The 26,191-nt window shown below is 37.2% G+C and overlaps 1 protein-coding gene across 2 annotated transcripts in view; it reads left to right on the top strand.

The window, feature by feature from the left end:
• SNX16 (sorting nexin 16) overlaps positions 1-15,266 on the top strand; it is a 32,414-nt gene extending 17,148 nt beyond the window's left edge. For both annotated transcript variants that reach the window (XM_074355121.1, XM_074355119.1), the window contains 4 exons: positions 5,105-5,174; positions 11,695-11,831; positions 12,363-12,482; positions 13,235-15,266. In XM_074355121.1, the coding sequence (XP_074211222.1) occupies positions 5,105-5,174; positions 11,695-11,831; positions 12,363-12,482; positions 13,235-13,331 (424 nt within the window). In that variant the 3' untranslated portion in view covers positions 13,332-15,266. The remainder of the gene's footprint in view (positions 1-5,104; positions 5,175-11,694; positions 11,832-12,362; positions 12,483-13,234) is intronic.
• The last annotated feature ends 10,925 nt before the right edge of the window (positions 15,267-26,191 follow it).

Here is a 26,191-nt window from a genome sequence, read left to right as displayed (position 1 = left end):
TTACCCTTTGAAAAGAAAAAGTTCTTTGAGAGAGATGATCACCATCTTCACATATTTGAGAGACTGTTCCGGGGAAAAGGATTAATCAAATGATATTTATCTTTAAAGCAGTGCCTCTCCAACTGTATTGTACATCTTGTTCAAATACAGATCCTGAATTAGCAAGGTCTGAAGTGAAGATCTGCATTTCTAACAGGTTTCTAGGGGCTGACACTGCTGGCCTAAGGACCTCGTTTTGAATAGCAAGACTAGCATGTAGAACTAGGAATAACAGAGTCAGAGGAAGCCTCTGTTAGCTCAGATAAAAAAGAGTTGCTTATCCATTCAAGCTGTCATGTATAAAAATGTTCTGCCTTTTGAGAAAGTAAGTTTACCTTAAGTGTTTGAAGAGACTAGCCTAGATAACTATCAGTGGTATTAAAGAGGGAATTATTACACGGGATATGTTGGATTAGATGCCCTTAGGTCTCTTTTAGTTGTAAAATTCAATAAATCTATAGTTTTTCAATAAGAATACTTAAACTGTTTTTTATACACTTTCACATCTTCTCACAGGAAATTTTATTAATGCGCGTAAGTTGTTTTTAAATGTGACGATGTTATAAGAGAGGTTGGGTTAGCAGGACTTAGTTATAAATCTAATATCTTATATAACGCCAGCTCACGAGAATGAACACATTATTGCTAAGGTTGGTTGGCTGGATGATTTTTACCACAACATGTCAGTTTGGTAGACATTCAATTATGGATAGTTTTTTTAAAATGTAATAAAGCCAAATATTTTATATACATATACCCATAAACTCTTACCTAATTAAATTGGGTCTCAGAAACCTTCTGCAAAATTCAGTTTTCTGGACTTAGTGAAATAATTTTAGGCAATTACTTAACTGATCTTAATCAGTGTCTCCAATTAGAAAATCAGACCATTGGGCTAAATGGTCTCTCAAAATCCCCTTTCAGCTCTAAGTTTCTCATATCCTATTCTTTTTGTTGTGCTTCTTTATGAAACTTGAAGTCATACTATCAGAAACAGCCCGATTCTAACCTTCTTTTAACTCCTAAGGCTTTTGGTCTTCTTGTTGCTGGTCTCAGCTTACTTTCTTGTGGAAGTAGGAGTATCTATTGAAAACTAAAATCCGTCTTAAATTTGAGAGTTGTACTATATTGTTTACCTACAGGAGTGGATAGACATTTGTTCTGATGCTCTTAGTAGTTTCATTAATTTTTTAATTGCATACCTTTTACAAATAAGTTCATTATTTACTGAATGCTTATTCCATGTTGTGATGGTTGATTCTGATTCTGTACAGTCCTGGAACTTGTCATCTGCAGACTTCTAGGTAAACAGACAAGACAAATAATCCAGTGTAATAAGTAAGTCCTGTGAAACGGCTCTCTTTATGGTGGTATGGTAACACATGTAACAATACTGAACCTAGGAGAGTGTAGTGGAAAGCGATTTTATCGGAGAAAATTCCATGAGGAGACAATAGATGAGCTGAGTCATGAAGAAAGAGTGTGAGTTAGCCAGGTGAGGGCAGTGAGGATGGGCTGGGATGATAGCAGCGAGCATGAGCAGAGGCGTGGAGGCGTGAAACAGCATGGTAGACGGGAGGAGGGTGTACCACTTCTGAAGTGTCAAATGGGAAAAGCAGTTAAACTTGAATGTACGCAGGTCCTTTATGCCAACACCAAGACCCTGGCTTTGTTCCCTCTTGCTAGAGGAGGCATAGATGGCTTTTAGCTTGACATAAAACGTTTGTTTTTGATATATTCTGTATTAGAAGGGATAAAAACTAAATATAGGGACACATGTGGGCTAAAAGTAACCAGGCAAAAGGTAATCAGGGTGTAAGCTAGGCCCCAGCGCCAGGCCTTCACATCCACCGCAGGAAAGTACATGTGAGCCCTTCAGCCTCACACCCACCAACCCATCTGCCCTGTGACCCTCACTGTCACCAACTTTGATCCCTGAGTCCTTATCCTCAGGGTTGTATTTAATGTCAATTTTTTGTTACTTTCTTTCTATTGGTAGAGAATACTACCAGTATTCTGAAATAGTAACTGATAAAACATTTCTATCTGAAATCCCTCAGTAACATTGTCACGCGATGACCTTTTGTGCTTAATTTGGTTTTGACAGAATTCATATCTAGTATTTTTAGTACCTTTTTTACTTAGTTCTTTATTGACCTTTTAATGACGTGTAGACATTAGTTTTAGGAGAGGGGCTGATATAAAGTTTGAGATAAGATGTTAACATTTAGCTGTTAAATTACTGGTCTTTTTAAAAATTGTGAAATGTAGACAAATGTCTATGAAAGAAAAAAAGGAGGGTATAATGAAATAGAAGGTGAAGATTCACTGGATGAAATAGTTCTTTAAGAAGTTTGAAAATTACAGTAAAATGCTTTTTAAAGGAAACTTCTTCAAGAGACTCGAAGAGTTTAAGTTACAGGGCAGATTTGCTCTGATAAAGCAATACTGAAGGATTCTATCTTTGGTCTCCTTACCTTCAGTCAAGTCAAGCCAACAACTGATCACAATTTTAAAATGGAGTTTCCCCCAAAATGTGAACAAGTTACTCTACATAAAAAAGAGAACAGAAAGAGACTTTTCCCTTACCTTTCAATTCCAGATTATGGGATTTTCTCTTAGTCAGATAGGTATAAAAAGGTATAAAAAGAGACACATATATCTCTTTACCCTCTTTCTTTCTCAGCAGTAGCGTTCCAATAATTAGAGTAATTGTGAACTTAAAAATATTGCCAAAGAATGAGGAAATCTGGGTATAAACCTGTGAGAAAATAATTCACACATGAGGTTGTCATACACTGAAAGTATTTTAAAACACTTTTATAAGCTTCTTAGCACTTTTCGTTTTCAATCTTAAGAGTTATTCTCTCAGGGTTTCATCCAAACTTTTGTCCTCTGAACCCCAAGATCAATTAATTCGTTTCCTGTGACTCATTCCTGCCTAGTTGGTTTTGCAATATAAATAATGGGTAGATAGAAAGTACAATATCTAAACCAAAAGGATGTGTAATGGTCCTGTTCTTTTTTGGACTATGAGATTAACTGCAGTATTCTACAGACCTTGATTAAAGCAGATACAGAGAAGTTGAATGTGGTCAGAAAGACGTGATCAGCAAGGGGAAGGAATCCAAGAGAATCAAAACGGGAGCGTGGGTATAGCTCAGTGGTAGAGCGCACGCTCAGCATGCAGGAGGTCCTGGGTTCAGTCCCCAAACTTCCGTTTAAAAAAATAAAATTAAAAAAAATTAAAAAACCGAGTGAACCAAAACATAAAGAGAAAAGAGTTTAAAAGTAGCAAAAGGCACATATTCACACCCAGAAGTCAGTTAAGGTCTAGCTCTGCCACTTGTACTTACGACCTTGGGTGGGTCATTTTACCTCTCTGAGCTTTATCATCGTTTGTGAAAATGGAGATATAATGCCTATCCTGACCTCACGTGATTGTTGTGGAAATTGAATAAAATAAGATATGGGAAAGCCCGGGGTGTGCAGTGTACTTCGAAAATGTTAGAAACAGTAACTATCTGAGGTGATAGATATGATGATTAGCTTGATTGTAATTCATATGGCACAATGTATACACAAAATACCGAATCAAGCTGTATACCTTAAGTATATACAGTTTTTGATTGTCAATTGTATTTCAGTAAACCTGGGGGAAAATGTTGGCTTCATGAATGCAGTAGACCATGTAGGCTTTACGTACTCAATAAATTATGTTACATGAAAAAAGAAAAGGAAATGTTAGTGTATTAGTATTGCTTCTTGGAGGTATATGGTTAGAGTAAATAAAACATTCTTGACATATTTTAGGGTTATCGTGTGAAAGAGGACTTAGACTTACCTTGAATAACCTCAAAAAGTGGAACTAAGACTCATGAATAGAAGCTTCTGGGAAAAAAATTCCAGCTCAGTGAAGAAATCATTCTCTAATTTTCAGTATTATTCAAATATAGGATGGTTTGTTTTAAGAGGTGAAATATTCTCTATTTCTGGAAGTACTTAGATATATTCTTGGCTGAACATAAAAAAGAAATAAACAGCACACTATGGGTAGTTCAACTAGATCTTCTTTAATATCCCTTCCATCTCTATTATTTCATAATTGTGAATACTTGAGTTTTTTCTGTTTCCCTGAATGTGTTTTTTATTATCTGTGTTATCAAGACTTTATAGCCTAGAAATTTGTTTTCCTTTTTTCTATCTATGGGATCTTCTGAATTCCTTTCTTAACACTTTCCTATACTGACTCATGTTGTTTTTTCTCCTTGGAAAGATTTTACTAAAAATCCTGTTGATCTCTTTATGACCATCCCCTGTCATCATCATCCTTTATGCATCACATTTGTGCTTTAACATACACACAGAGTTGTCTCTCAATCCAAAACTACTTTTTAAGAAAGGGAGTATTTTGTAACAAGGAAGGAAGTTCGGGTGATCATTGAAAAGTATAATTATAACAATACCATATTCATTATTCTGAAATTTATAGTAATTCAGAAATGGGATGGTCAGAATTCTTTCTCTTGAACTCTCTAGGGAAAATATTTAAATTAACATAATAAACATGATTGCAAGAAAAAATCTTTAACTTATTTCATAGTAAATACTTTTCAGTTATTTCAGAATTATCTCCTGAAGAAGAAACAAATGGAGTATAAGTTAGAAATTGTGTTTCTTCATAACAAGATGATGACTTTTTTAGACTAGTTCAAATTAGTATTTCTTTGAAAGTAATACTGTCTGTTTCCCACTTAGGTTGGTCTCCTGTACCATTTTTCTGAAGTATGTTTTATGTTGTATAGCTCCTTTGTAACATAAATTCACACTCTCTATTTATGTTTATAAGATCTTAGAAATAACCTAACATCTTTGTCTCTTCCATAGATTTAATATTTGTATTTGGTTACGTGTGTGAAAACACATAACCCATCTTGCTTATTTTCCTTTATCAGCAGAACCAACTTGCTTCAAACACTATTGCTTCAGAGTGACTTTTGCTTTCTGCTATCTCTTGTTAACTTATTTGTACCCCAGCTAATTTTTTTTTTTTTTCCTTTGAAAGCCTTGCAGTGAGAGAATTTCTTTGTCTGGATGATCCACCAGGTCCATTTGATAGCCTAGAAGAAAGCAGGGTAAGTGCTGTATTATATATCACATGAAAAGAGGAACAAATAATACAGTACAATAACTGCATTGTTTCTTGAATGCAATAGCAAACAGCAAAATTATAATTTTAGACCATGGTAGTTTTGCACAGAAAGCTTTTAATGTTTGAGTGAAAGCTTTCTTTCATTGAAACACATGAATCTAATTCAGTGAAAAAATAAAAATTTGTACATGCCATAAAGTCAATGAAGCTCTAAAATTAAATCCTACATTTATTCTCTTTATTTTTACTGTTTCAGAAAAGATAAATTATTTGGAAATTTATTTTACATTTAAAAGTACTATTTGCATTCTGAATTTTCTTCCATTTAAGTATCAAAGTAAAGAACCTACAGTTAAAATCAAATCTAAAAAAAAGAATCCTCAGAGGTAGAAGTCATTGTCTTATAAACAGTTCAGTTCAAGCTTGATGATACTCAGATTACACTAATTGACGTGTTAAAGTGGCCTATTTCTTGAAGCAATTGGCTAGATTCACAGATTTGGTAATAATAGATTAGCTAGGATTTTATGCAAGTTTTTCCCTCAAATGTTTAATTGTGTTTAAATGAAACAGATTTAATTGGTAGGTTTGTAATGTTTTCAGTTAAACTGAGTCAGTTGTTTTAGAGTGAATGCCATAGCTTTTTTAAAACAGCTTTATTGAAGTCAGTTTTTCATCCATAAAATTTACCATTTGCTATTTCATTCTATATGTACAAATTTAGTAACTTCTAGTAAATGTGTGGAGTTGTGCCACCATCACCATAATCCAGTGTTAGAAATTCCCATTAGTTCAGAAAAAATTCTGCAAGCCGTTTGCAGTCATTCCACACTCACAGCCCCAGACAGCTATTGACTTGCTCTCAGCCTCTGAAAATATGCCTTTTCTGGATATTTCATAAAATATAATCATACTGTGTGTGTGCATGCACATATGTGTGTGTATCTATAAGTGTAAAATCAATATGCAATATATATAATCTCGTGTGTATAGTATGCATAATATATAGTATACAGTATTTATAATCTTTGCATGTAGTTTCTTTCACTTAACATTTTTGAGCATCATCCATGTCATGGTCTCTCAGTGTTTCATAATGTTTAACTTTTTCAAGAGACAGGCTGTTTTCTAAAGTGGCTATTCCATTTTACATTCCCACCAGTAGTGTGTGAGAGTTCCAGTTTCTCTCTGTCCTCACAAACATTTGATATTTTCTGTCTTTTGGATTATAGCCATTCTTGTATGTGTGCAGTGATATTTCATTATGGTTTTAACTTGTATTTCCATAGTGATTTTTACATTAATCACTTTTTTATGTACTTTTTTGCCATTCATGTTTTCTTTGAGGAATTGTCTATTTAAGCCTTTTGCCTATTTTTTTATTTGGATTGTTTGTCTTACTGAGTTGTAAGAATTCTTTATTTTGTTTATAAGTCCTTTATCAAACACATGATTTGCAAATATTTCTCATAGTCTGTATGTGTCTTTTTATCTTCTTAATGATGTCTTTTGAAGTGCTAATGTTTTTAATTGTAATGAAGTTCACTTTATCACTTTTCTTTTATGGCTTATGCTTTTGATATTATAAGAACTCTTTGCCCCGCACAGGGCCACAAAGATTTTCTCCTATTTTTTTTTCTAAAAGTTTTATAGTTTTAGCTCTTACATTTAAGTCTATGATCCATCCTGAGCTGATTTTTTTATAAGGTGTGAGGTAAGGATCTTAAGTTTCTATAGATAGCTGATTGTGTTGACACCCCATATGGATTGTATTGGCACCTTTATCAAAAGTCAAATGACCATGAAAGAAAGGGTTTGCTTCTGGACTTTTAATTCTCTTTCATTGATCTCACTACCTGTCCTTATGCCAGTACTGCAGTCTTATTTATTACAGCTCTCTAACCATTACTCTGTTTTCCATCCTTGGACTTTCAGCCTGTGTTTTTCAATCTCAGGTCTGTCTCTTGTACATAGGATGTAATTGGGTCTTTGTCTTATTCAGTCTGACCTCTCTGCCTTTTATATCTGCCATTCTGCAGTTTGTTTTCTGTCTCATCAGTTTTGATCCTTTTCCTCCTTTACTGCCCACTCTTGTGTGAAATAAATATTTTTCATATGCCATTTTGATTCCTCTGAGGAAATTTTTAATTTTTCTTAGTTATTTTTTAGTGGTTGCTCTTGGTATTACAGCATGCATCTTAAAGTAGTCTACTTCAGAATACAGGCAAACCTCCGAGATACTGGAGGCTTGGTTCCAGACCGCTGTGATAAAATAGATATCCCAATAAACCAAGTCACAAATTTTTTGGTTTCCCAGTGCGTATAAAGGTTACATTTACACACTATTCTGTAGTCTGTTAAGTGTACAATAGCATTCATTATGTCTAGAAAACAATGTACGCCCCTGAATTAAAAAAACACTTTATTGCTAAAAGTTGCTAACCATCATCTGAGACCTTAGCAAGTCCTAATCTTTAGTGCTGGTGGACAGCCTTGCTCAGTGTTAATGGCTGCCAGCTGATCAGGATGCTGGTTGCTGAAAGCTGGGGTAGCTGTAGTGATGTCTTAAAATAAGACAACAATGAAGTTTGCCGCATTGACTGACTCTTCTTCCACAAATGATTTCTCTGTTGCATACAGTGCTGTTTGATAGCATTTTAACCCACAGTTGAAGTCAGTCCTCTCAAACCCTGCCACTGCTGTATCAACTAAGTTTATGTAATAGTCTAAATCCTTTGGTATAATTTCTACAGTCTTCTCAGCATCTTCATTAGGAGTAGATTCCATCTCAAGAAACCACTTTTCTCTGTTCATTCTTAAAAAGAAACTCCTCATCCATTAAAGGTTTATGGTGAGATTACAACAATTCAGTCACATGCTGAAGCTCACTTCTAATTCTAGTTCTCTGGCTGTTTCTACCACATCTGCAGAAATTACCTCCACTGAAGTCTTAAACGCCTCAAAGTCATTCATGAAGGTTAGAATCAGCTCCTTCCATACTCTCGTGAATGTTAACATTTTGACCTCTTCCCATGAATCACGAATGCTCTTAATGGTGTCCAGAGTGGTAAATTCTTCCCAAGTTTTCAACTGACTTTTGCCCAGATCTATCAGAGGAATCACTATCAATGGCAGCTATATAGTCTTATGAAATGTATTTCTTAAATAATAGGAAAGTCAAAATTATTCTTTGACCCATGAGCTGCAGAATGGATGTTGTTTCATTAGGCACAAAAACAACATTAATCTTGTCCATCTCAGAGTGCTTAGGTGAACAGGTGTATTGATAATGAGCAATAATATTTTGAAAGGAATTTTTCTGAGCAGTAGTTCTCAACGGTGAGCTTAAAATATTCAGTAAACCATGTTGTAAACAGATGCGCTGTCATCCTGGCTTTGTTCCATATACAGAGTGCAGGCAGAGTAGACTTAGCATGATTCCGATGGGCCCTAGGATTTTCAAAAGGGTAAGTGAGCACTGGCTTCAACAGTAAAGTCACCAGCTGCATTAGCGCCTAACAGGAGAGTCAGCCTGTCTTTTGAAGCTTTGAAGTCGGCCATTGACTTCTCTTCTGCGTCTATGAGAGTCCTGGGTGGCATCTTCTTCCGATACAGAGTGGTTGCATGTTCACTGCAAGTCTGTAGTTTCATGTAACCACCTTCATTAATTGTCTTAGCTAGATCTTCTGGATAATTTGCTGCGGCTTCTACATCAGGTTCATTTTGTTTTTATGTTATGGAGACGGCTTCTTTCCTTAAACCTCAAGAATCAGCCTCTGCTAGCTCCAGACTTTTCTTCTGCAGCTCCCTCACCACTCTCAGCCTTTATAGAATTGAATAGAGTTAGGGTCTTGCTCTGGACTAGGCTTTGGCTCAGGGGGTGTTGTGGCTGGTTTGATCTGTCCAGCCCACTCAGACTCTGTCCATGTCAGCAGTAAGGCTGTTTCACTGTCTCACGTTCACGGGCTCCCTGGAGTAGCACTGTAAACTTCCTGCACGGACTTTCCCTGTTTTCAAGCTTGGCTAACTGATACAGAGGCCTAGCTTTTGGCCTGTCTTGACTTTCGACATACCTTCCTCGTTCAGCTTAATCATTTCTAGCTTTTGATTTACAGTAAGACATACAACACTTCCTTTCACTTGAACACTTAGAGGCCATTGTCGGGTTATTAATTGGCCTAATTTCAATATTATTGTGTCTCAGGGACTAGGGAGGCCAAAGAAGAGTCTTAATAAATAGTATTTTTGTTATCATTCATATTTTATATAGTGTTCTTTAAAAATACCTTCCTTTCCCCTAAACTCAGAGCTCTCTTAAATTTTTCAAGCTTTTTAAATTTTTTCCTTATACTCTTGACTTTCTTCATCTACTTGCATTTTTGTCACAGAATATACTTTCTATGACACTGATTGTTACTGTTGAGGCAGTGGTTTGTAATCTTTATGATCTGCGTGTATGTGATAAATTTTCTAAATTTCCCACGTATGTTTGGAAAGAATATGTTTCCAAATTGTTGTGCTTAGGGTTCAGTGTATGTCTATCAGGTCAAGCTTGTTAATTGTATTGTTCAAATCTTTTAAATATTTACTAATTTTTTTTCTGTTTAATCCATTGATTACCAAAAGTTGTATATTGAATTCACTGGTTATGGTTGTGTATTTATTAAATTTATCCTTGGAATTCTGTAGTTGAAATATTCCTGGTGAATCATTCCTTTTATTATTATATAGTGACTCCTTTTGTGCTTAGTAATGTTTTTCACCTAGAAATACATCCAGTCTGATACTAAGAAAACTGCATCTTTTGTTGGGGGGAAGGATCAGATTTTCCTATTGCCTGAGAGGTATTTTTTAACCTTTATATTTTCAGTGTGTTTCTTGTTAACATCAGAGAGGTAGATTTTTTTTTAAATAAAATCAGAAAAATATTTTTTAACTGGTGAGTTTATTCTTATGGATATAGTAATTACCAATATATTTATATTTATTTCTGCCATTTCATTTTGTGCTTTTTATTCATCTTGCTTTTCTAATGGTACTTTTTCTCCTTTCCTGCCTTTTATATGTTCAATGAGTTTTCTTTCATTCCTTCTTTTCTGTACTCTTGGTTTCTAAGCTCTGTGTTCACTGTCTTTTATTTAACGGTCATGTATTTTTCTCATCAAATAATTTAGAACCAAGTTGTTCACAGCTCACCCCAAAGTTAACCATTATGTTCTATTAAGTCAGTGCTTCTTTTGATTTACCTGCATGTTTGCCACTCTCTTTCCTAATCATTATGAATTTTTTTATTTCACTCTTTCCATTGGGGTTTAGTTAACTTCTTAAAGTGCATCATTGGCAGTGTTTAGGCTTTTAATGTCTGAAATTTTTAAAAATCTTTCTCTCATCTTGAAATATGATTTAACTGGGTCAGAATTCTACCTTGATAGTTGTTTTTCTCAGCACTTTGACGTATTTTCCACTGCCTTTGACATAGACTGTGGCTATGAGACATGTATTCTCAGTTCATTATTGTCCCTTTATAATAAACTGGAGATTTTCCTGGTGTTTTAGAGATCTTCTCTTTGATTTTGGCATTTGCAGTTTTACTGTCTTGTATCTGGGGGGTATTTTTTGTCTTCTTTGGGGTGCATTATTCTTTCCAGATCTGAAAATGCTAGTTGTCAGTTCTGAATTGGTTGTGAATCAGTTCTGAAAATTCTTGACTGTTTTCTGATTATTGATTCTCCTCATTTTCTCTGTTCTCTCTTTTTGGAATTCTGTTTACAAATGTTTGTTTAGTTATTTTCCTTTTCTATCTGTCTTAGCCTTTCCTTCATACTATCCATCTCTGCATGCTTCATTCTGGGTAATTTTTGTAACTCTAGCTTACTATTAGTTCTGTAGTTTATTATATTATTTTCAGAGAGGATTATTCTATTATTTGATCCTTCTATTACGATTTTAATGTTATTAACTATATTTTTCATGTCTTGACATTCTGATTGGTTTGTCTTGAGTATAAGTGATTTTTTTAATAGTGGCTTTTTAAAAAATAAGGTCATTATACATGTTGCTGGAAGTTATTATCACAGTGAATGTCTTCTAAGGGAATCAATAGCTGAATTTTTTTTAAGTTTAATTATCAGGACTGGGCAAAAACAGACTAAGAAGAATAGAAACTAAAACAGTGGTTATCAGTCATCTTTTTCCCATTTTTTTCCCAAGTATACACTGGAGAGAGATCAGATTCATTTCAGTCACCTGGCTTACTACTTAATAATTCTCAAGAAAGGGGACTTGTAGTTCTAAATATCGTTCTAAGTCCCCAGTAGGTGGGGTCTAAGACAGCAGAGACCTAAAAACATGAGGGTAGAGAATAAATCGTTGGATTGTATTCATATTATTTTGTTGACCTGTGTTCTCTGACTCTTCAGTGATGCTCTTGAGAAAGGTATTGCGTAACTAATGAATTTTATTATTTTTCTGCATGTGTTTTTTATTTGTTGTTTGTTTTTAAGGCTTTCTGTGAAACTTTAGAAGAGACAAACTACCGTTTCCAAAAAGAACTACTTGAAAAACAGAAAGAGTTGGAATCACTGAAGAAACTGCTCAGTGAAAAGCAACTTCATATAGACACGCTGGAAAACAGACTCAGGTGTGCTGTGACGCTGGTTTTAGTCTGACTAACTCAGCTCAGCTCAGTGCTCTAGGATACGTGCCCTTTGTATGTTGATATAATTTAGGAAATTTCTGATTCTAAAAGTCTTAGACTTTTGGAGTACTTCCTTGTAGATTGGGGGAATTGTCTGGCTTTTGATTATTTAGGAGGCTGAAGATTTGAAGGACAGGAAACATCTGGAAAATAAACCTCTAGCTGTTCAACAAGACGAATATGATTTATTTTAACCTATTTAAATGGTATCTTTGTTTCTAGGCATTTATGACAACTTTTTGCAGATGAAATTTCTGGTTTTTCCTTCTTGTCAGCGCATTTTGAATTGATGTTAAGAATCATTTTAAATTAGTCTTAAGCACTGATTTCTCTGCTGACTCCCAGAGGTGGCAGGTTATTAGGTGCATGACTATGTTAAGAACAGCTGAAGGCTGCTGAAGCCACGTGTATTCACAGCAATAAATACACACCTATTATTCGTAAAAGGAGCTTGTGGCTATGCTTTACTTTTAGGGCGTTATCTTTAGAACCTGAAGAATCACTGCTCATGTCAGGAACGGGAGGTGGACAGATCCTAAAGGTGGAGTCCTCTGCACTTGAGGTTGATCAAGATGTCTTGGACGAAGAATCCAGGTATATAGGTTTGGTTTATTATAATCTAATCATGTGAATACCTGGAGGGAAATGGTCCTAATACTCTAAGAGTGTGTTTTTATGAGCGCAGTGTTACTGTATCATGAGTCTGCTGAGCAAAAAGAGACCACAGCTATTCTAGGCTGTTCCTAAAATGAATCTTTGGCATCCAGGCTCTAAATTTTATTATTTATTTTGAAGATAACATCTGTATTAACTGAGCTGTGACTCAGTTACAATTTTTTAATTTTGTAATCTTGACACATTACTTCAATTTCTCTCAGTGTCAGTCTTTTCCTTGCAAAAAGTGGGACGCTATAATAGCAAGCACCCTGCCTACTAATAGGAATGATGAAAAGATAGTGTATTTGAAAGCACACCAAACTTTTATTACATATAAATTATAAAGTCACCATTAATACTTTAGTGGTAGTGGTTAAGCTGTAAGTATGAGGTTTTATGTTGGAAAAGGTCATTGCAAACTTAATTTTTATTGAAAAATGGCAGTTGAGGGAACTGAAAGAGGTGCAAATATATCTCCAAAGGTGCAGTCTGGCAGCGACAACTTTAACATAATGAATTTCCGATTGAAAACTTAAATATTCTTTTTTATTAAATATTTTTCCATTCAATATTTAAATATTCTTTACATGGGGTAAAAAATTTTAAAGCTACTAGTGAAGTGAAATAGCATGCAGCCAGTCTCTTCATTGATCTATTTCTCTCTTTTTTTTTTTTTTTTTTTTTTGCAGAGCTGATAATAAGCAATACTTAAGTTCTCATGAGCCTGAAAATTCTGTATCAGACATAGAAGTAGCAGAAGTGGCATATAATGCTGAAGAAGACTAATGCGTCACAAGCAGTTCCTCCCATTTTTACATTTCTGCAAACGTAGAGTGGCAAATATTTAAAAAGAGAAAAGAGACTGAAGCTATTACAGAAAGTAGCAAGATTGCACATGTATAAAGTTTACATAAAGAAAAGTTTCTCTTAAGTTATTGGGGTAAGAAATATATTCACTGTTGCTTTAAATTGTCTTTTAGATAGACTGTATTTAATACACTAAAGAAAAGTCTAGTTAGAGTTTTGCCATCAAGGCCCTTAAATAATGTACATAAATTATATTGGTGTTTTGCCAGTATATTGCTCCAGACTAACGTGGGTGTACACACGTGCGTGTGTGTGTGTTAAAATCACCAATTTTATTAGTTAAGTGGACATAAATTGTATGTTGCTGTCTGGTTGGATATATACTTCTTTGTGTCTCTGACATGATGATATATTTTCGTTAATGGTTTAAATCAGTGGTAAAGATGAACTGAGTTTAAAATATTAACATGTTTGTCATCTCTAAATGAAAGTTGCTTATTTGGAATGTTACTATTTGAAAGAAGAAAACTTTCTAGTACCAAAGGGAAACTCTTCGAAAGAGCTGTAATAATATAGCTAAAGTGATAAAATAGCCTTGATTTTAAAAGCTAATTCAATAATATCGAAATACTATAAGTATACCGGTGTATTATATGTTATACTTGTTTGTTTTCCACATAATCTTTATCTTAAATCTCTATCTGTAGAATCAGTGGGTTTGCCTTTTTCAGGACACTACCTCTTTTTGCTAATCAAGGCATACTCTGTTGAAAATATAGATTCTAAGCAAATAGGCAGTAATACAAAAAAATTAAAGATAAAAAGCCATATGTCCTGCAGAGCTTGTATGTCAACTCCTGGCATTCTATCTTTGTTTCTGTGTATGTGAAAATGTCGCTATAATTATTGATGCTGATTTTCTTTTTAATATATTTAGCCAAGTGATGCACTTTACGGTGATTAAACTCTTTTGTGCCAAGTTTAATTGGTGAATTTCTTTAGTAAGTGGAATTAGGAAAAAGAATTATGCAGTGCCTTCACTATTTCACTTTTTACAGACGTCTCCTAGGGTCTGCGAGTCGGCTAAATGAAAAATTTATTTCTGCTTTGCATATAGTTATGGAGTGTGCTTTGTTTCATTTTTATAGTATGAAGTTACTTATTTATATTATATTTCTACTACTTTGCGTATTGCTGTTAATAAGCATTGCAATCATGCTAGCATTTTTGAAATCGCAGTTGGTATATTGAACGCATAGGCTTTCCAAAAACTGAAGGAAACTTACTAGGGAAAAAGAATAACCATCTCCATTTTTTCCCTTCACTACATAAAAGTGTATCAGTATCTTGAGGTATGTATTACGATGTGGTTGTTTAAAATTCTGCTGATGTAGATTAACAGATACAATGGCTGGTTAACCTTTGATCTGAGAAGGAGACTGCTTTTTACCTAAGTACCAAAAATCTTTCAAGTCTGCATCAAAATGCACGGGTATGCTCTGTCTCAGAATATTTTCCCCAAAGTATATTAGAAATATATTTACCATCCTGGGAGACAGAAAGAGTATAACAAAATGGCCTACTTGTTCATTTCAAAATACTATCTAGGCTTTAAAAAGGTTTAAAAAGAACAATCATTTAAATTAACATCACTTTCAGTCTAATCAAGCAAGGTGAGCTTTGCTAAATTCCAGATATTACAGTGCTACATATGTGTCTGTTTTAAAGTGAACCGTACACTTTCAAATTCTGACCTTTCAGAAGACTGTATTTAAAGTTTTGGATGAGTGAAGAAAAAGTTGTTAATTAGGGAAACCACTATTATTTATATTTAGGTTTTACTTTTTTTACTTTTATAATGCATTTTATTCCCAGTATTATGCTGATTCAATAAATTATTTTTTCGGTACAGCAGTAGATGTGTGTTGTTCGTATCTTCAATACCATTTTTCTCCTCCAGTTTCTGTGTTCTTCTTATCCTTTCCAGTTATTGAAAATTTAATTAAACTTAACTGCTGCATTTACAGATGTGGAATGAGTCTGCGATTTTCTTTTTAAGTTTGCACCTTATATAACTGATCATTTTAAGTCTTTGTAAATAGGTGACAGCGCACTTCAAATGTAACCAATATTAATAAAAAAAATTTGAACATAGCTGAAACAGAAAACATTTTTGTGGATAATCTTTTAACTTAATGTTTTGAAATTTAAATCCACGTATAAGAAGAACAGCCATAAAATTTAGCATTTTAAAATGTGTTCTGTCTACTATATTGAGATTAGCCATTTAAATAAAGCACATTTATTTAGAAAACCGTAGTTCTCATTTAAATCATTTATATACTCTATTCCACCTCTATGTAAGCTTAGAAGGGAATAGTGGCCCTAGGTGTAAGAATAATTAGTTGGTTTTAAAATGGAGTTTCATTTCTTTCTGGGAAGAGAGGAGGTTTTAGATTACGTTAAAACAAGTTTGCATTCCTAGCTAGTAAAGAAAGGAATCTAAATTTTATCTTCCAGGAGATTTTCAAAGAGCTACACATTTGATCGACGTTCTGATTCCTCGTGGAATTAGCTTTACTGCGTTGCACTTTGCTTCTGTGCTGTTGGCTTCTACTAGCAAAAACAGCCATCAGAACTTGTATTTTCAATACATGTGTTTTTAAAGCTGACGCCTTCTCTGTCACATGGTGTACCCTTTGTGGGAACTCATGAGAGAAAGTTCTCTTAGATATCAGTTCCAGTAAAACTGTTGCTTCTCCTAAACAGTTGATTTGTTTTTATCTTATAGACTGCGTTACTGTCTCTTTTGTTTTCTGGGCAGCTCTAAGCCAAACTGAAGTTCACCTGTAGCTCTACTGTATAGAACCTTATGAGTTATCTTGTTTTCTCTTGACTCCAATTTTCTTCCCTATTTAAGTTCTTCTATTGGAACAGATGTATTTTTGTTCTGATAAAGTCTTAGCTCTGAATGATATTTTTAAACTCGTCATAGCTTGTACAAACCCAATTACGGCACCATTAAGTGAGGCCGGTAATTATACCAATTACTTTAGATGATGCTTTAAGTAAAACCAGTGAACATGGAATGCAAATTTAGAACCGCCGTCTTCTGGTAGCTATGGGTAGGTTCTTGGCCAGAGCACAGTATTAACCAACTCAAATTATGGTTTTAACCGTAGCCTCAAATTAGAACAGACCCTACTCGCCACTTTCTTATATTTATCATTGACAGAAAAGTAGAACGGTGCTACTACCTCTGCACAAAACAAACAACAATAAACAATATAGCCAACATATACCCAGTAGATGAAATGTAGTGCTTTAGACACTCGTAAGACCAGGCATAGACATCACCACCCAGCTAACTGTAATCAAAGAGGTGTTAGTGTTAGTCAGGGGGTGGCCGAAGTCCTTTGCTACAACAATGTGAAGTACAAACCCCACCTTGGGGGGATTAAGCTCAAGACCAGTGGACTCTTCTAGAAAGAGCTGATCAGCCAGTCCAGTCTTCCAGGTCCCTACATAACAAACACCACTCATGGACAAACCCCACAGACATTTGCACCCCTCTTCTCCTTTGCCACCTCCCAAATAGGAATTGGATTAACTTAATACTGTTTTCTCAGCTCCTCTCTCAGCTAGGTTTGTGGCCAGTGAGACAAACGGATGTCCACTAGGAGCTTCCAGGGATTCTCTTGCTTTTCCTGTAAGAAGGTAAACATGCTGCGGACCCCGTCCTCTTGTTTTGACCTCAGGTGGTATCCAGAGATACTATGAAAACCATCTTGCAAACATGAGGCGTGACAAGCACAGAGGAGGAGGAGGAGAACCATAGGGACTGCAGCCACTTGTTAAACCACCTAAGCTGGAGTTATTTGTCAATTGTACCAAGATAAAAGCTGTCTTAAAATTGAGTTGTAGGTTGTAAGCTTAAGAGGGGAAAAGGCTTTTTTTCCCATGATAATATTGTTTTTTTTTAGCAAAGACAAAATTAAAGGAGAAAATCTTTTTCCTGAAAGCTAAAGGGGAGAGAAGCAACTATTAGACATATCAAAGATCACTCTGACTTCTGAGGCTCCTTTTGACAAATCAAATATGAAAGAGAAATCTATTGTTCTTTATATAGGTATTAGTCCGGTCACACTGCTATAACAAAATACCACAGACTGGATGATTTAAATGACAATTTTATTTTCTCACAATTCTGGAGGCTGGATGCCAAGATCAAGGTACCAAGAGGGTTGTCATCTGGTGAAGACTCTCCCTGGGATTGCAGACAGCTGCCTTCTCACTGTGTTCACGTGGCCTCTCCTCAGTGCATGTCTGTGTGGAGGGCAAGCTCTCTGGTGTCTCATAAGGACATTAGTCCTGGTGCATCAGGGCCCCACCCTTATGACCTCATTTAACCTTAATTACTTCCTTACAGATTCCGTTTCAAAATACATCCACATTCGGGAGTTAAGGCTTCAACATACAAATTTAAGGGGAACACATTCAGTCTATAACCATATAGAATGAATGTGACATCATTAAATGTTTGCAAAGATATTTCTCAGTGCACAAGATAAAAATAGCCTATTCTTTCATTTGTTCATTCAACAAGCACTGAGTATCTACCATGTGTCCACTCTGGGTTGGAAAAATTATTGAGGAGCACATGACCCCTTCAAGAAGGAGTTCAGAGTGATAAGATTTTTTATATCACCGTGCAGCACTGAGGTGAATGTGGTAATAGAGATATCTGTGATGAATTATGGGGAGGAGAGGACCAGGAAGAGGGGCAAAGACTGAAAAGCCGAAGTCTAGCACTTCAGCTGCTGCTTAACGTGGAAGAGAAGGGCACACCCAGCAGAAGAGTCAGCTCCCGGCTATGCAAGTGACAAATAACATTATCTCTGATTTTTTCTCCCTCATCCAGTCCGTTAAGTTATAACTACAAAATGCAGAAGCCCACTTACCTGATGTGATAATAGGGTTGGGGGGGGGGGTAATTAGGCTTATTTATTCATTTTTAGAGGAGGTTCTGGGGATTGAACCCAGGACTTCATGCACGCTGTATATATCCTCCCGCCTACCTGATGTGATAGATCAGAGAGGGACACACACCACAATACACACCTTAAACATTTTATTATTTTAACTTAATGCACATAAGTGTACATTCACCAATGTTCTAATAGGAATTCAAGGCTTTGGTGTGGTTTCACTAATGAGAGTTTGGTTCTCTCTTGCTAAGCCGTACCTCTAACGCATTTTTCTGAACCCTAGCTTTGGTTTCTGTAGGATGAAGGCATGAGACACGTGAAGGAATCTGTGACAGGAAGCACAATTTTTGCTGCTTTTTTTTTTTTCAGTCCTGTGTTGCTATCTTGCCTGTATTTTTTACCAAGTATCATCTGACCTAGTTTTGCCTAGGAATGATCATTTGTTCTCATATTTCATTTGTCCATATACTATTAATAAACCTATTTAAAGTTAATTCTAAGTACAGCTGATATACACAAATTTGGAAACAAAACAGCCCTCTTGGGAGGGAGCAGGAGCACGCAGGTGTTCTAAGAAGGAGCTGAGCAGCCCTGAGCATCCAGGATGCCGCGGTGTCGGTGAGTGAATTTGAACAGAGAAGATGGCAAACTTTGGCAGGTCAATTATGTGCTCTGAGCTAGGGTGTGGCGAGGGGATGGCTTAATTTATGCCTTGACTCTATCCAGTTCCCTTCCTCTCCACTGCCATCACCCTGGTGCAAATCACAATAACATCTCAGATGAACTCCTGTGATTGTCTATCAGCCGGTGTCCCTGCTTCCACCGTTGCCCCGCCATAATCCAGTCTCCTACAGTAGACGTAGTGTTCTTTCTGAAAAACAAATCTCATCCTGTTTTCTCTCTACTTAAAAACGTTCATTTTCCCCATCACATTTAATATTACAACATTCAAACTTCTTTATTTGACCTCCAAACGTGATTTCACTCTGCCAGCTCCTCTCCCTCATGTCAGCCCACATGGCCACCTTAATGTTCCTTAAGTCTGTTCAGGTTTTCTGCCCTCTAACCTTGCCATATCCTCCAGTCTGGAATGCTGTCTCCAGAAGCCTCACTGGCTGGCTCTTCTCCAAGTCTAAGTTTACGTGTTCCCTCTGCAGGCAACCTAAACAGTCCTCAGTCACCTCAATTTCATATTCCTTATTACTTTCTTCTTGTCTGTTTCTCCTGCCCACCTCCTTGGTGCCTTCCCCCAAAGTCATGGCTTTTTCTATTTTCCTCTAATCCCGGTCTCCCTTGGTGGCACCTCACCACCAAGCTTAGAAAGAAGTTACAGCACATAGTAAGAGCTCAAAAATATTTATTGAATAATTAAGATTATAAAGACCTGAGTTAGGGGAATATTAGAGAAAACAGGTATTTGGTTAAGTGTTGGGGATGGATACTCTCTGGATGGACTGTTGTGCTGCTAAGTGAGGAAGAGAGTGATGCAGGGAGGAGAAGGTTTTGGGAGGCAGGGGGTAGATTCAGTTTGGGACAGGCTGAGTTTGAAATACCACAGGTAATCCAAGTGGAACTCTCCAACAGACAGCTGGATACAATCACCCCAAATTCAGGGGAGAGGTCTGCCCTGTACAACTCAAGTCAGATTAATTAGAATTCATTATTCTCCATATCCCTAGCCCATGGTACATTGGTGCCTAGCCCATTGGTACTCCCAGGGGCTCGTATGTTAGCGGTACTAAAACGAAGACCAGAAATGCACGACTCCCTGGGTACCATGGTGACAAGCATCATGGAAATTTGCCTAATGGGCCCAGGTGCCTCATCCCATTAATTTGTTTTTCATTCCATAAGTAATTTGTTATCAGAGAAGATCATGTTTTTCTTCTTCCTTCAGAAGAGATACAATAACAGCACAATATCACAAAGTTTTACCTTATTTTGCGCTTATTGGAACATTTAGTATTTACAGCAAAGTTTATGAAAAAGAAGACATTCAAATATACATTGACCTCACTGGTAATGCAATATTGTTGCCATATGTAGATACATTTAATGGTATTTTTACTAGAGTATGGAGAAATGAAGTATGTGCACTGCTGGTGGGAGTGTGAACTGGCTTAAGAATAATATTTCTGGAGCTGATCTGGCTACATACAGTAAAACTATTCAAAGTGTTTATAGCCTTCAACTTAGCAATTACACTCCTAGGAGCGTGAACCAAGGGAATATATGTTATGTTTAAAGATTTTGCTTAAAGGATATGCATCATGTTTATCACAAACTCTTCAACCAAAGTTTCCAGTGTTAAGGGGATGTATTAAATATGTTATGATAGATAAAAAGTGTACGCTTTTGTATCCAAGAAAGTGATATTGCAGAAGATTTTTAAATGTTCACGATAAGAATAAAGAGAAGAAAAAAAAAACAAAAGAAATTAAAAAATTTTAAAAAGATGTTCATGACATACCACCAAGAAAGAAGCAGATTTCAAGACAGTACGATCTCACTTTTATAAGTAAAAAGGTATATACATTTATGCATTGGTATACAGAGAGATTTAGAATAGTAAAACCACAGCCATGGTTATCTACTTGATTAATTAAATGATGAAGAAATTTGATTTCCTTCTTTTCATGAATCTGTGTTCTCTCACATTTCTACAATAAGCATGTATTATTTTGTAATTTTTAAAAATTACCTCCAATAATAACTAACAGTGTATTGCCCCACCATCTACTGTCTGTTTGACTCATGGCAAATTCCTCAACCTGTCTCCTGTAAAGGGAAGATACTGCCATCCAAACAACAGCATTGCAGTGCCCTAGAGGAAGTGTGAAAATCCCAACCCCGGTCTATCGCAATGTAGACACCAGTGAGTGAACAGACTCTGACATCCCGTCCCCACACTGAATACCATCATCGTCGCCCATTCAGGAGTGTGCCTGTAAGCCTAAAACACAATGGAAATCCTTCATTAAACTGATCTTGGTGGACAGACCGAATGTCATTTATTCACCAACCACGTTATTCCGTCATTTACCCTATGTTTCAAGTTTCAAGGGCTTGAGTAGTCTCTATCCGGTTTACAAGTGGTAGTTCTTCTAACCACATTTCCAGGTGACACATCGGTAAACAATGGTTTACTAAACTAAATTTAAAATGCCTTTTCAGCCTCTAAAATACTGGAAATCTGTTTAATGTTTGCAATGGGACAAAATGGTTTTGACCTGGCAATTGAGAATAATTTAATAACAAATATTTATGTGGACAGACAGGGATTGCTAGAAGCAGTTTCATTAGAGATGAAAGGTAAGAGATGTAAAGACTCTAACGTGAGATTTCAAAGTGAGCCGGGCCAAACACCAAGAGAGGATACAGATTGGTTGTCTGCTAAAAAAATGATAGCTCTGACCATCTCAACTAAATAGGCCAACGAACAGCGCACAGAATTTGCCATAAGGATACAAGATAGCTCTCCAAATTCTCCTCGATCCCTCACGGAGCCCAGCCTCCAGTTGGGCGGTTCATGCAGTATACGTGGGGCAATAACGGCACCAGGTCATGGGAGCAAGAAACCACTGGCTCCCTCCCTGCCTCTGTACACTAGGCTGGAGTAGAGCCATGTGGACCCTCCCTAGACTGCCTACCGCCATGTAAGGGAATTCCTGGCGGTGCCACAGTTCCCTGACAATTAATTCTATTTTTTAGTGTCTTCATGCATTCACGTTTGGCAAAAGACTATCAATCACCAGCTCTAATTTTATGCTCATTAATCAAAATAAGAGCTGTGTTTTTGCTTCAAATAGATTGATGATTTTCCTGTGATAAATGGACAGGAATTAGAAGACAGAGGAAGAAGTGAGAGTTTGCCTCCAGTTGAACTAATTAAAGTCTGTGTGATAAAAGAAGCAAGAGTTACACCAGGATTTGGGCTCATGCCTCGGACGGGAAAGAAAGATGACCAGAAGAAAATGGAGGATGATGGTGGGCCAGACAAAAGCAGGCGAACACTCAGAGTCTGGGAGGTTGAGAATTCACTGTCAGACTCCTACCCTTCAGATTCCCAGTCAACAATTTATTTAGCAGGGTCTTGGAGAAACTGGTTTTATAATAATGTGGACAAATGTATGTTCAAGGACTTTTACTGTATGTGCTGAAAGACATAAATACATTTAAAAATGTCTTTCATTTTTGAGCTAGGTAATACATGAACTCCTCTATAAAGGTTGCTATAGCTTACGTGAATATATTTACAATGCCTTCCTCAAATTATTTTTTTTAAACATGTTGGGTTTGCTTTTCTGAACATTTCATAGCTACAAACTATTTCCAAATTTTCTCCAGTTCTTGGAGCCCCAGAACCTTCCAAGGTCACTTACTTCATAATGCAGTTCTAGTTAAGAATATATTTTAAAATTGAACAGACCTACAAGGACCTACTATAGGACAGGAACTATATTCAATTTCTTATAATAACATATAATAGAAAAGAATCTGAAAAGAAAAAAATATATATGTATGTATATGTATAACTGAATCACTCTGCTGTACACCTGAAACTGACATTGTAAATCAACTACACTTCAATATAATTTTTTTTAAAAAATCGAACAGACCTAAGTTTGAGTTTTGACTCTGCTTCTTACCAAGTGAAGCAAATTACTCTGTCTCTCTGAGCCTCAGCGCACATTTAAAATAAAGAAAATAACAGTGTTCACCAATCTGATTTGTTGAAAGGAGTACACATGAAACGGTGTGTCGAGTGCTCAGCTGTGGACCTGGCATCTCCCGTGGCCTGGAAATAGCACCATCGCCCCAGGACAGCATGGGTTTGCGCAGGTGCTAAGTGAGGTAGCGTGAGGGTTTTTGTGCTCATGGAAAACTGTGTGCTTGTCAGGCATTCCTGCCTCACCCAGTACTCACCATACTGTGTTATAAAAAGGTCACAACCCAGAGACTTAAAAGGAGAAAAGAAGGCTGCCTGCAACGCTGAACTATCCATATTCCTACCTTTTATAGTTGTACTTGGTGATGGTGGGCTCTCCGAATCAATTTCATGGAAATACATGTTTAATGCACCCCAGCTGACAATCAGTGGAGTGGAGCTCACCTCTTCACTGCCACCATCGCTCCTCTTCTTACTTACTAGTCACACTAGCCTTTTTCAGTTCGTTGAATGTTCTAAATACTTCCCCACCCCAAAAACCTTTACACACAATCTTATCTCCACTTGTCTCTCAATAGAATAAAGCCCACACTTAGGGAAATCTCAGCTCCCTGCTTCTCTAGTCTTACCAAAAAGTCATTTTATTAGTGATGCTTACAAATTGCTCTATAAACACTGAAAGTTAAAATGAAATGTCCAGTGTAAATGCGTAAAGCAAACAGGCATATTATGTAAGGACACAAAGAAGTAGGGAAATTGAGGAAGTTGATCTATTTGTTGTCCGATACCAGATTCCCAAAATCTTATCCTTGGAAGCATTTTTCTTTTGGCTCAGTCCCACATTTCAAATGTGTCAGAGGAATAATATTGATTTAGTGCACTGTCAAGGCATACAAAGCTGATATGGAAGTCACTTCGTCAATTTATTTTCAAGGTACAGAATGGTCTTTGTGACTAAACAGAGAATATGCCTTGTGCCTTGGTTGGGTCCTCATTCGGTTACATAGGGATTTTTTTTCCACGTAGAAATGTTTGAAAGTAAATACTATTTGAGTAATTTTATCCCATTCTTTTTTATGTTTTTATTTTTTTACTTTGGAGGGGGAAGTAATTAGGTTTATTTATTTTTAATGGAGGTACTGGGGATCATGCATGCTAAGCAGGCACTCTACCACTGAGCTATACCCTCCCCCTTATTCTATTCTTTTTCCACAAGCTTCTGCTGAGGTCAGAAGAGACATTCTTTAAGGACATTGTATTTGGAGATACGGAAATAAGACTTTCCTTAAATTCAGCCAATGTGAGATCCCTGTTCGTGTCCCTGGAGTTTCTGGAAAAATGGTGGCAACAAAAACACAGCCTCTGCTCGCCTTGGATTCTGTCTACAGTAACTGTCTCAGAAACACTTCAGACACTGCTCTCAGCTACGTCTCCAGTCCCCACATAGAGCCCTGAGCCCCGGGCATGCTCTCTTCCAGCTCTGCGTGGCACATTCCCACTGGGACGCGCAAGAGGTTGGACCCACAGCACCTTTTACAGTCCTCTGGTTGTCCTCATTTAAGTCCATCCACCAGGTAGACTGCAAGCAGCCCTTGGCCGCTGATGTCTTAGCACTGGCATACACACGCCAGGGGCTCTAAACGTGTTTATTGCATATGAATGGATTGTGACCGTTCTCAGAAGCAGCACTGAAAAATAAGATCTTTGGATCTCTTAGCCCCCAGCCTATTAATACTTTATAAATGACTCTCAAGTAATATGGACTCAAAGGGTCTATTATAATTAGAAGTACTTTTGAAATTAGCTGGTTTAAACGGATCCACAGGCACAAATCCCGTAGGTAATAAATCTGCCATTCCCCCAGAAGCAACTGTGTGATTTGGAAAGCTCTCCTGCCGCGGTGGTGGGGTGGACGTTTGCAGACAGACTCCACTTCGCTAGATTCGAATCCTAGAATGTTTATGTGGCAAGGAGCCTGTCAAGTCTTCTGCTCCAAACCCCTCATCTTACAGATGAAACCTCAAACCAGAAAGATTACATGAACGCAGTGACTGAGGGGTGGTGCAGCATCATGAAAAACAAGTCTATTTGGCCCCACTCTAGTGCTGCTTGATTTCATACAAATCTCTCCCGTGTTTAGTTATACCCATATCTTTATGGACGGTGGATCATAGCCATTATCTGTGCAATAACTTTTCCACAGCCTCTGGATGGAGAGTTCTCAGATTTGTCCCTAATTCCGGGTTCCAGTTCTACCTCTTAGCCTTAGGTTGACAAAGGAGATTGGTGAAGGAGGATCATGAGTCACATTTTAATACCAACAAACAGGGGTCGACAACTTCCCGCCCGAGCCTGGCTGCAGGCACCCTACCCACCTGCTTGAAGTCTCGGGCAATTGCTGCCCGTTCCAACGCCTGAAACGTCACAGGTAAGGAGAGCTGTTCCTCCGAATGAACTGGAGGGTCGAGCTGCCTCAGTCACTCACGCAGTCTTGCTTCCTCTCTGCCAGCGAGCAGTGAAAGCTTTGCTCCTCTGAGCTGCTCGTTAGAGAGGTTACCTATATTGTGCGCATGGCTGAGCAAGGCTGTTGGGTCCTATAAATTCCTTGAGAAGCAGTGAACCAAGGCATCTTCCAGTTATCACAGTCGCAGGCCACCTGTCCTGGGAAAGAGAGGGCCACCCCAGGCGTCGCTACCACCTTGACAGGGTCCCTGGCAGCCTCGCCCTACTGGTCCACAAGATGCCCCCAAGTGTGAGATGCAGCAGAAAGAAGGATTCCAAAGACGGCTTACTTTCAGGCTCAGTTAAACCATATGGCCTGCCTTGTTGCCTAGTTTATAAAGAAGCATTTATCAATTCTAAAGTTTCAATTAATAAAATCCAAACTGGTAGCAATTTTCCACAAACGGAGCTGCCTACAGCAGGTTTTAACCGGCGGCTCGTCTCCGCCATGAGGATGAGCTTGGAGTGCCGCCTAGTGGCCACCATAGGTGGTAGCACCTGATAACGTGGCGTTCTGCGGAGGAGAAAGGCACCAGGGGCGACGTCGGAAAGGCTGGAAGCGGAAAAATCCCCTGGTCTCCGTGTCTGACTGCTGTTTAACCAGTTTGTCCGACCTAAAGGAGACGTGTCCCAAGGAGGTTTATCTTGAGGGACTATCTCATCTAAGAAAGTGTGCCACC

Source organism: Camelus bactrianus, chromosome 29, assembly GCF_048773025.1.
Source record: "Camelus bactrianus isolate YW-2024 breed Bactrian camel chromosome 29, ASM4877302v1, whole genome shotgun sequence".
Lineage (NCBI taxonomy): Eukaryota > Metazoa > Chordata > Mammalia > Artiodactyla > Camelidae > Camelus > Camelus bactrianus.
This window is presented reverse-complemented; position numbering and strand designations above follow the sequence as displayed.